General features: G+C 34.8%; 1 protein-coding gene across 3 annotated transcripts in view; it reads left to right on the top strand.

Annotated features, from left to right (window-relative positions):
• Positions 1-11,326, top strand: part of TMEM260 (transmembrane protein 260) — a 62,733-nt gene that overhangs the window by 31,391 nt on the left and 20,016 nt on the right. Inside the window, exons 6-10 of one of the 3 annotated variants that reach the window (XM_019645012.1) lie at positions 1,796-1,975; positions 4,100-4,140; positions 6,966-7,049; positions 8,232-8,253; positions 9,663-9,832. In XM_019645012.1, the coding sequence (XP_019500557.1) occupies positions 1,796-1,975; positions 4,100-4,140; positions 6,966-7,049; positions 8,232-8,253; positions 9,663-9,832 (497 nt within the window). Of the gene's footprint in view, positions 1-1,795; positions 1,976-4,099; positions 4,141-6,965; positions 7,050-8,231; positions 8,347-9,662; positions 9,833-11,326 lie in introns of all 3 variants that reach the window. The other 2 variants (XM_019645005.1, XM_019645021.1) reach the window with 2 other exon arrangements.

Here is an 11,326-nt window from a genome sequence, read left to right as displayed (position 1 = left end):
TGCTACCTGTTGGCAGCTCAGCGACTGCTCAGCTCGGGCTGGACTCGAACCACTGTTGCTCAGAGCTCAAACTCTTCAGCGAGCTCTTAACCAACTGAGCCACTCGGCCGGCCCCTGCAATATATATATTTTAATTCAAAGTGTATCGACAGTAACACACCATAAATTCTTATTTTGACACTCACCAAAATAGTCACCTGGAAAACCCGCTTTTTGTGACAAAGTACAGAAGGCTTGGTCATATGTAAATCACTGAGAACTAGAGAGAAATATTATCGCAAACCGTAATAGACATTATCTTACACACCTTTCATGCCATCATTTTTTATGCATCCAATCATCACTTTAGAATAGCAAATGAAATCAGTACTATAATAAAAATACTCCATTTTCAATTAAAAATGTTTATTTGAAAATGCTGTTATAAATCAACTGCTTGCTCTACTGCTGAATACAAATCTTGGTTCTTGTATACATTCATATGAATTTTCCTTTTTTGTAAAGGAAAAATTGGCAATTTTCAATGATGATATTTGTAAGAGACCTCTCTTTCTGAATTACTAGAGCAACCACTATTTGAATTTTTTTAGTAAAACAAAATTCTTTTGGACTTAATCTTTGTAAGACTTTGTTGATATTGTCCTTTGTTTTAGAGCTGTGCAGATAAATATATTCTCCGGATAAATACTCAGAAGTAGAATTGCTGGGTCCCTCTTTGTCTCTTGTTATATAGCCTTTGTTTTAAAGTCTGTTTTGTCTGGTGTAGGTATTACCACCCCAGCTTTGTTTGTTTGTTTGTTTTCGTTTTCATGACTATATATGGTGTCAGATAGGTACTAGATTTATTGGGGTGATCACTTCATAAGTTATATAAATATCTAATCACTATGTTGTACACCCAAAACTAATATAATACTGTGTGGCAACTGTAATTGAAAAATAAAAAAAAAATAGGAAAAAATAAGATGTGGAAGCATAAAAATATATATATATTCTCATATGAGGCAACATTGTTACATAGAACAACAAATTTCCTGTGGTACTCTTTTCCATGTGTAAATTGAGGGAAAAAAAAATATTTGGATGAGCTGGGTGGTTATTTAAAAGCTAGCTTCGGGCCGGCCGAGTGGCTCAGTTGGTTAAGAGCTCACTCAAGAGTGCGAGCTCTGAGCAACAGTGGTTTGAGACCTGGCCCCAGCTGAGCAGCCGCTGAGCTGCCAGCAGGTGGCAGGATGGCTCAGCTAAAAAAAGTTAAAATATAAATAAATAAATAAAAGCTAGCTTAATTTGTGTCCAGTATTTCCATGAAATGTGTAAAACTCTTGTAGAATCAATCATATTGTCCGTGTATAATGGTATTAGAGTACATTGTTTAAGTCTACTCCTGATGAGGGTGATGAAATGAATTGGTATTAGGACATAGTTTGCACATATTTAAAATCAGCCAAACAACTTAATAACTTGCAAGTGTGTTATCTCAGCTGTGCAATTCTACTTGTCATGACATGGTTCTAAATGTAAAAGATGCCATACACATGATACTCAGGAGTCTTTGCTAATATTATTTGCTTCACCCAGAGTTCACCTGCCATGCAAAGGAGTTCAGGCTGATGCAATTTTCGAGTAATCCACGGTAATCAGGAGATTTAACATAGTATTCTGTAGTGACTTAATAGAAATTGAGAGATCAGCTCTGAGTAAACATAGTCGATGTTTTCCTTGATGTGCTCTTGAAGCTCCAGGATGAATCAGCTAAAATAAACATTGTTAACCAACACGGTATGCTCTGATGCAGGAACTCTCACTGGGCTCCTTGTTGAAGCTGAGTCTGTACTTCTCTGCTGGTTTGCTGCCCTATGTCTATCTTCCTATCTCATCCTACATCAATCAAGCCCGCTGGACCTGGGGAGACCAGACAACATTGCTGGGGTTTCTGACTCATTTTCTCAGAGAAGAATATGGAACATTCAGTCTGGTAAATTTATATTTAAAGCTCCTATAAGGAATAAGTGGCAAAACTTCAGTGTTCTGCCTGGACTTCGATTGAAAAAAAAAAGGGGGGGAAAAATCAGTGTTTATCAATGACTGTGTAGAATTTTCATTTATTTATGTAACTGCTCCATAAAATGTGGCCTTTAACATACATTAGAAAAAAATTGGAATCACTTAGCCTGACATCATACCATTGTAGATCCTGAATATATTTTTAGGATAACAAGCATTAAAAAGAGTCTGCTGCTGGGGCGGCCGGTTAGCTCAGGTGGTTAGAGCACAGTGCTCATAACACCAAGGTTGCCGGTTCGATCCCTGCATGGGCCACTGAACTGCGCCCTCCACAACTAGATTGAAACAACTACTTGACTTGAAGCTGATGGGTCCTGAAAAAACACACTGTTCCCCAATTCAAAAAATAAATCTGAAAATTAGGTACTTTGTCTGATTTGTTTAAAAAAAAAAAAGAGAGTCTGCTGCCAGCAGTTCAAGCATTTCAGTCTTCTTAGCATTGGGTATCACTTTGGGCTCTTGGTCTGTGACTAAAAATATTTGGAAAAAATTAAAGAAAAAAACTCAAAAATTTTAATTTACTTTGACCAAAACCCTTGTTTTTCCATATTTAATGAACAGTATTCATGTTAGTATTATACTTATGTGTAAATGCTTTATGAAATATAATTTTACTAACTGTGTGAAATTTAGTGTGCTCTAAAGAAGTTCAGAAGGCCTTGTTTTCCCTAAAATATAAATAGGGGAAAACACTAAAGTGGTTACAGTAAAGGTTATTTGAAAAAATGAAAGGTTAAACAGACATTTTTTATTTTAATATAGACAGTTGTATCAGCTTTTTCTTTTCATGGTTTGTGCTTTTGGTGTCTTATTTAAAAAGGCAAATCTCAGAAGAGGGCACCATTTATACAAAATTCTAAGCTATGCAAAAACTAAACAATCTATTACTCAAGGATACATACAAAAGTGGTGAAACTGTATTTTTAGAAAGTAGTTGAATAATTAACACAAAATTCATGGTAATAGTTACCACTGGGGGATGAGAAAGGCAAGGCCTATCCATGCCTGTTTCTTAAATGAATGGTGGGTCCATAGACTTTTTTAAAACTATCATGTAAATATACATTATATATGTTGTTTGTATGTCAGAGGTATTTCATAATAAAATAAGGTAATAAAAGGATAATTATTATTTTTTTACTTAGTTTGATACTTTAAATTTATATTCTGGTTTACTTATATTGGTTATTCCATTAAAATATTACTTGAGGACCATTCCAGATTTGAAATTTATATAATTCACACAGCTGTGAAATTAGAACAGGTGATAATGAGTTCTAATCAAAGTACTCAAAAAAGAGTTTAAAGGGCCGGCCGAGTGGTGTGTTGGTTAGGAGTTGGCTTGGGATGCCAGCTCTGAGCAGCAGGGCCCCAGTTCGGATCCCACATGAGGGCAAGTGACACTGAGCCCTCTACAGCTAAGATGGTGAACAACAGCTCGACCTGGAGCTGGGCTGCCATGAGTCACCGGCGGCGGTGTAGGCGGCAGTGGGGCTGGCTGGCAGCTGATGTGAGCTTTCATGAGCTGCCATGAGCCGCGGTGAGCAGTCGTCCAATAGCCAGTGAGCGACTGCTCACCTGGGAAGAGCGCAATGACAATACCAACGTCCTTCACAACTAGACTGAAGAACAAAAGGACAGTAACTTGTCTGTTCCCTTCCCCGATTCCCCAACGCTGTGACCCTCCCCCAATTTCCCAATAAAATCTTTAAAAAAAGAGTTTAAAGTGACTCTGTAACAAAAGTATAAAGTCTATTAATTCATTAACGTGTTTAACATTTATGCTGGAATAGTTTAATTGAATTTTAGCCAAGTATTATTTCTGAAATTCTTCCTAAAGAATGTCCATGTTTAGTTTTCACTGACTTCTCTTTGAAAATTCAATAAGGCTCTGAAGTAAAGACTTCGAATTAAGAAAGGTATTTGCACTGTATATTTAAAACATGAATTTTTAAATCAAGATAGTTAACTATAATAGCCTAACAAAGCTTCAGTTTAATGCTTGTGCAAATAAACTTTTCTCTTTTATGTTTAGGCCAAATCTGAAATAGGATCCAGTATGTCTAAAATTTTACTGTGAGTATGAAATATTTGAAACTATTTTTAAATGAATTTTCTATTCCTTTAAATGATTTTTGGGATTTCTGAGTTTCTCTCTTCATGAAACAGTATGTCTGAGAAGTAGTTTTCACCCATATAGTTAATTGTTGTTTGTACATACTGTCAAATATTCTACCATTTCCTTCACTTCAATAAGGTAAAACTTACAGTAAGTAATAAATGCAACAGTAAAGGAGACTACTAGGAGGCTACATAGAACCTATAAAACTAAAATGTTTCAATTTGTAGTGGGATACAAAATTACCTGATGTAGTATTGCTTTATAAAAAAAATTATGCTTTGTTCTGATATATCCTCTTTCTTACAGTGACATTTTGTAACATTGTATCAATTTCATACATTGAACAATTATTTTTTGTTATCTTGGATTGAGCTATGCTTTTTTAATTCTTCAGAGCTTAATTTACTTAATGTCTCTCAAGACTTTTCCTTTAGGCTGTCCTTAAGCTCTGTTTTTTTTACTTGCATATTTTTAACATTCAACCTTATTAAAGCCAGCTTAAGCAAATATAGTTCATCTATATTGTCTATTAGCGTTCACTGAAAAATAGGTTAATATTTGCTTTAAAACTTACAAAGATTAAGACAACTTGAAAAATATCTAGACCAATCTTGTAATATTTTTATATTTTCAATATAAAATTAGGGAGGAATAGTTTTCTACAACACTGAAGTGATTTAACTCATTATTGTGATTCTCAGGACTATTTGAAAAACATTTTTAAACTATGGGAAGAATATTTCACCTCTATATACAAGTTATTTCATAGGTTCTCACAATTTCTATCTTCTTTACTTGCAAGCTTGCTTTCTTTCTTCCATCCTTCATTTTTTTAAATGACCTTTTTCCCTATTTTCCAAAAGAAAGGATACATAATCATTATGAAGTTTAGAAAACACAGGTAAGCAAAAATAAGAAAATGAAAAATTACTATAATTCCAACATGCAGAGATGACCACTATTACTAATCCATTTAATATTTTTCTCTCTATTCTTGCAATATTTTTTATATTTTTGTTTTAAAAAATGGAATCATAATATACATATTGATTTACTAGCCTCCTGCTTTTTCTTTTTATACTGTATCTTAAAAATATTTTCATGCCACCAATCATTTCTGTATAGCCTTTTGGTAGTTCTCACAATTGACTTTTAATTTTTTTTATGCCTGACTGAGACTTTTGTGTCCCCTTTTTCTATCTTCTTGGAGAGAAGGTAGCAAGAAGCTCAGTTTCCATTTTAAAGGTAAACACAATTTTGCCAGCATCTCTGGGCTTTCACTTTATCCTCCTTTGCTCCATGCTGAAAAACTCACTCCTTTTCTATCTGCCGTTCAGGGTTATTATCACACTCAGGATTACTGGTATATTTTGCTTCAACAAATCCCACATGAACTCCAAAGGACTCTCAAGAACAATCCTAGACCAGACATCTTTTATTAATTTCACATAAAAGTCACCTATTGGAGAAATTAAATGTCTCCTTTACATTGAAATAATAGCTATTAGGTTATATACCCAGAAAAGAAAAAAAAAGACTTGACAAAAGTGATGACCACTCACACTATTTGTTACAACCAAATCATAATGTAAAATGGAGGTATAATCCTAGCACTCTCTGACTGAGGTAATTTCTAGTCTTTAATTGTTTCAGGTGGACAAGAGTGTTGAAAAAGGCAACTCATAATTAACTTAATAGAAAAATCCTTCAAAATGATGGAACCTAATCATCTACCCTTTTCCAGTCAAGCAAATTAAATTCTTTCCTCATGCATATCTCTAAATTGCAACACTGTACAAGGAAATTATTGAATCTAACCCTAGGCAGTGACCAGGTTTTAGAGCTTACATTTAAGCAACAGATCTCCAAGAATTAATTTTGAGACTGACTTCAGTCCTTTTGAAAAATAGCCTGAAATGGGCCTCATGTGGGAATCAATTTTTCAAGTGTATTTCAAAATGAGTAAGGATATCTTCTTATAGTAGATGAGTCTCCATTAGTAAAATATACATTGTGTGGTTTCCATAATTATGACATCACATTTTCTCCAGTAAAATTGCCAGTAGGGAGAAGTTCTTTGAGATAGTGTATAGAATCATTTCTTTTTTAAAAAAGATGGAGACCTGCTGGAGCTATTTTAAAACTCAGATAACACTTGGAAAATGCTTAATTAGTTAATGGAGCTAATGGAAGAATTTATATTAATTGTAAGGGAAAAAAAGATACATTTGTTGGAGATACCATAAACATTTTTTGAACCAAATAATATAGAAAACAAGGAAATCTTTTAAGGAAGAAGGTAACCCAGAAAAGAATGGTTGGAGATCACTTTTCTCCTTTCTTTTTTTTCTTCATGATTAGATCTCCAAAAAATGATTTGAATTAATTTTGTTTTCCATTGCTAATCACTGGAGGCCGTCTTTACACTGCTGACAGAAGAACTTGAAAAACCCATTTCAAACCAATGGGGGATACAAATTGGTCTATAATTTCAATACAGTATACCAATATCACAAATACTGAAGAACTATCTGTTCTGATGCTATCCTAAATTATGTAAATCGGTAACCAAATGTTACAATTGAAAAACATTTTAGAACTGTTTCAACTCTTTCTTGTGGTACTTTTTCTCCCAAATTTGAAACAAGACAAAATACTTTTAAAAACTGATGCTAAACCTTAAAATCAGATGTAATCAGATGTATTTTACAAAAAATGTTCTATTTGGAATTAACCATATTTGTTTTCTGCCAACAATAAGTTAGATTGTCCTTTACAGTTCTCAAGTAACAAATATGAGGACCGAACTCTCATTCAACATTCAAGCCCTTGCAGTTTGGGCAAATATATGTTTAGCAAGAAAGTGAGTAATATAATTCCTTTTCCTGTTATTTTTTCCATGTTCATTAATTAATATTTTTAATGTTACTGTAGAACATTGCTATTAGTATTTTATATTCCAAATAAATGACTTTAAGTACTTCTATGAAGACAAATATGTGTTGCTTTCTTGCTAGTTTTTCTGATTATAAATTAATGATTTTCAAAGTTTGAGAAATGTATTACAATCTAACGAGGTAAGTCATTTGATGTCTTAAACTTTGGTTTGATTCCCTCACTCTGACCATAGCCAATTATTATTGTTGCTTTGCAAAAGAAGCAAACAGTTATTTGAATTCCTCTGAAGATAAAAGTAATCTCCAATGATAAAAGCAAACCGAAAAATATAGCACTATTAACATCCATTAATTTCTTGTTCATTTACTTTATATGTATTTGAATGTATTTTTATGTAAATGTATATACATTTATAGTTTTGTTTCCTTAATACTTAACATTATATTGTGAGCATTTCCCCATACCATAAAAAAATATTTAAAATCACTTAAATGTCTGTACAATATTCCATTCTACACCTAGGAGAATTAATTTAAATGTTCTCCTATTTGAGGATCTTTAGATAGCCTCCTCTTATTCCACTATTATAAGTAATACCAAAGCATTTTTATGGATTTATCTTTATCCATATTTCTGGTTATTGCTTAGGGATTTATGTCTACATGTCAAATTACTAGGTCAATGACTGAATATTTTTAAGGCTCTTAATATATATTATCAAATTAACTTTTCTTGAAGATCATACTAACATACATCTCATACAACCACATTCTCACCAACATTGAGATTTGTCATTTTAAAATATTATTTTGATGCATGAAATTATTATTTTGTTTGCATGTTAATTACTTCTTACACTTAATAAGATTAATAATTTATATTTCTTCTGCAAATTTTAATTATATCTTTTGCTGCATAGTTTCTAGTTGTCTACAATATATAGTACAGTGTATATAGTACAGTGTAGTTTTACTATATTTTGGTTATCTATTCCAACTCAGGTTTTTCAAACTGAGATCCTTCTTTATTCCTACTTAAAAATGGAAAGTTTTATAGTTCCAAATATTTTTCTATAGTTTAAAACTGTGTATTGTTATTAATATTCATGTTCATAAATAATTTTGGACTTATTTTAATTTTTTTATAGAGACAGACAGAACCCATCATTGGTATGGCTTTTTACTGGAATGTTTTGCATTTATTCATTGTTCTTTGCTTGGAGGGCAAATTTAGATATTTCAAAACCACTTTTCATGGGTGTGGTAAGTTTCATTTAGATATCTCCTTTGACCAGAAAGTTTGTGAGGAGTGTAAAAATTTGTCTGTCATGAATCTTAGAGAACAAATTATCTCAGAAATAGTTAAACTTGCATATACATTATTATATTTTCAAAAGTTAAATTACTGAACCAGTAAGGCTAAGGCCTCTTTTTAGAAAAAGAAATGCAATGTTTAGTTAGCACAATAGTTAAATAGAAAAATAAATGTAAGGTAGATTTAATAAGTTAGTCATTTTATATGTGTGCTTACAGATATAGCTACTACTGCATTTCTCCTGGAATTTGTGCATTGTAATTAGCGGCTCTTACCAACAAATTCCCTTATTTTTTACCTCACCAGTCCAGGCCTGTGCAAAACAGCAACTACATGTCTGTTTTTACCTGGGTGCCATTTCTCAGGTTCTCCTTATAATAAAAGCTCTGTAAATATAGGTAGCTCCTTTTTAACAGCTGAAACCAATGATTGTGTGTGTGTGTGTGTGTGTGTGTGTGTGTGTGTGTGTGTTTAAGAGGCCTGATAAATAATACCCTACTTAATCACCTGAGTTCTGACTAATTGAGAAGTAAGATAAACCAGTACAACAGATGGGAGAATCACCTTTATTACTGATAACGCTGAGATTAGAGAATGTGGTTTATATCTGGGCAAGGGGGTTCCTCACCCTGCATCTTGGAATAGGCAGACCTACCCACTAGTCACAGGCAGTGCTGCACAGGGCAGGCCTCTTCCCACCTCAGCCCCACCCCACTGGTGCCACAGGGACACAGTCTGCCACTGGACAAGTGCTTCCTGTGGGCAGCTCACTTCCAAGAAAAAAAGAGAGGAAAGGGGAGGGCTAATGCAGACCCAGCCCCAGCTCCCAAACTCTCCAGTCAGCTCAATCCCTACAGTCCTACAGGAAGAAATAAGTGAGAGGGCAGAGAGCGGCCAGGAGTGTTAGACTGATGGACCTTCTGCACGTGGAAGGAAACATCAGAAGGAAACTGAAAGCATTTCCCCACCTCTTCCACCTTACATATTGCAGGAGTTCAGTTCAACATGAAGTCCATAGTATTGAAAAGAATGTGTGGATCCAAAAAAGGAGATTCACATGTCAAACTGGGAAGGAGGAATGCTTAAAAACTGAAAAATAAAGTAATGCGGAGTTGGATTGGGGAAGTCAATTAACAAGACCTGAATGACAGCAGGCATAAGCAACTTAGATGTATGCAATACAAGCGTTTTAAAAATCTATAAGTACCAGGTTGATTGCATGAGCCCGCCAACCGGCCGTCCTGTCTGCATGCCCCTTTCACAGGTAGAGCGGTTCTGGATGCAGAGCAATGCCGTGGTGGCCGTCCTCGCCGGCCTTGGGCTGGCTGCACTGGCTTCTGAGAGTAACCGAGTGCTGAACACCAATGGGCTTCAGTGTCTGGAATGGCTTTCTGCAACTCTTTTTGTAATTTACCAAATATATTCCAATTACAGGTAACACGTGGTTGTTTTTATGAAAAGTTGCACTCATGCCAGAGACACTTAACATTTTTATTCTAGGACTTTATTTCATCTTTCACTTCTACTGGTTTTCACAGAAGGATAGCTTGGTTGGTCTAAATGCCATGGTTCTTAAACTTTTTAACCAGAATCTCAACATGAGTGATGTGTAGTTTCAGGGCATTGCAAACAAGGATTCCGGTGGTACACGCAAACTATTTGTATATTTTCCTCTAATGAACCCTAGAGACACTTTGAAGAATCTGGAGTATATGTAAAATTCTATGATATAAAATACCATTTAGATGAAGAGTAAAGACATTTTGGCCTTTTTGTATGCCCTAAAGTAATTCACTGTATGCTTGCTTCAAAGATCTGTTCTTTTGAGTAGTACCTGGCCCTTAATCTAGTTCATTCTGTAGTACTGAATACTAATTATTTTGAAATAATTAAAATTCTAGACGTTTCGTAACCCTTAGGTGTTATTAGTATTTTATGTATTGTTCAATAACCTTTTATGTATTTTTAATAACCTTTCTAATGAAAATCTCAGTCTAACATAAAAGCTGTCCAAGTTTTAGATGATAGTTCATTTATTTCATTGAGTAAACATTACAGAAGAGGAAGAGCCCATTGGAGTTTCATTATAGTGAGATTTGATTGATATTTTAGAAGGTTAAATTTCCCCTTTCAACTTAATAAAAACCAATGTTCTTTATAATACCAGGGTAGAGCCAGGGAGGCCTGGTGGGATCCTCAGACCCAAATCCATAACTAGCTAAAGGAGGGTTTGCCAAACCCACAGTGTGTGTTTCCTAACCTTTTGTTTAATACTAGTCTTCTCCTGGCTCGGGTCTTTAGGGCAACCCAGGTTTAACACCAGGGATGCCAGCGCAGGCCAGGTGATTTTATTTTGTTTTGATTCTTTTACTTGCCCCCAGGTGAATGGAATAGATAGCAACTTTGTTGGGTGGCGAAATGTGAGGTATCTCCTTGCAATGTAGAGAATCATAGGAGGAAGCAGTTGCATCAGTTACAAAGGCAAGGATAACATTTTGTTCCTGGAAGTGTTTATTTGCTTTGTGATACTAACCCAGTGATTCAACTTTAGGCTGTGTTTCTCAGAACCATTAAATGTAATGGACCTCATAAGAACAGGAAGGACAGTGCTTGTTCAGTTTTTTGATGCCTTTACTCTTGTAGTCTTTTTCTTTTTTCATGGGAAGTGCTCAGAATTCATGCCAGTTTTTCTTTGAAGTGAGAACGTCCACTTCATCCTTGAAAGGAATTGTACTGCTGCTGTTGGCAGTGGCAGACAGTGCCTAGAGAGAAGTCAACACCTCAGCCTTCTGCTCCTTCCTGCCCTACTCATGGGTCTCATTCCCTAATGATTTCTCCGTGTGGACAGGAGAGAGGAGCGCAGGGAGCCTGTGGTTCAGGGAAGTGGTAGAAAGGATCAGCCTTGCATGCAAGAAAGTCAAACAAGTG

The sequence above is a fragment of the Hipposideros armiger genome, unplaced genomic scaffold (assembly GCF_001890085.2).
Source record: "Hipposideros armiger isolate ML-2016 unplaced genomic scaffold, ASM189008v1 scaffold_5, whole genome shotgun sequence".
NCBI lineage: Eukaryota > Metazoa > Chordata > Mammalia > Chiroptera > Hipposideridae > Hipposideros > Hipposideros armiger.
Note: the sequence above shows the minus strand (reverse complement) of the source record. Positions and strands in the feature narration are given on the sequence as shown.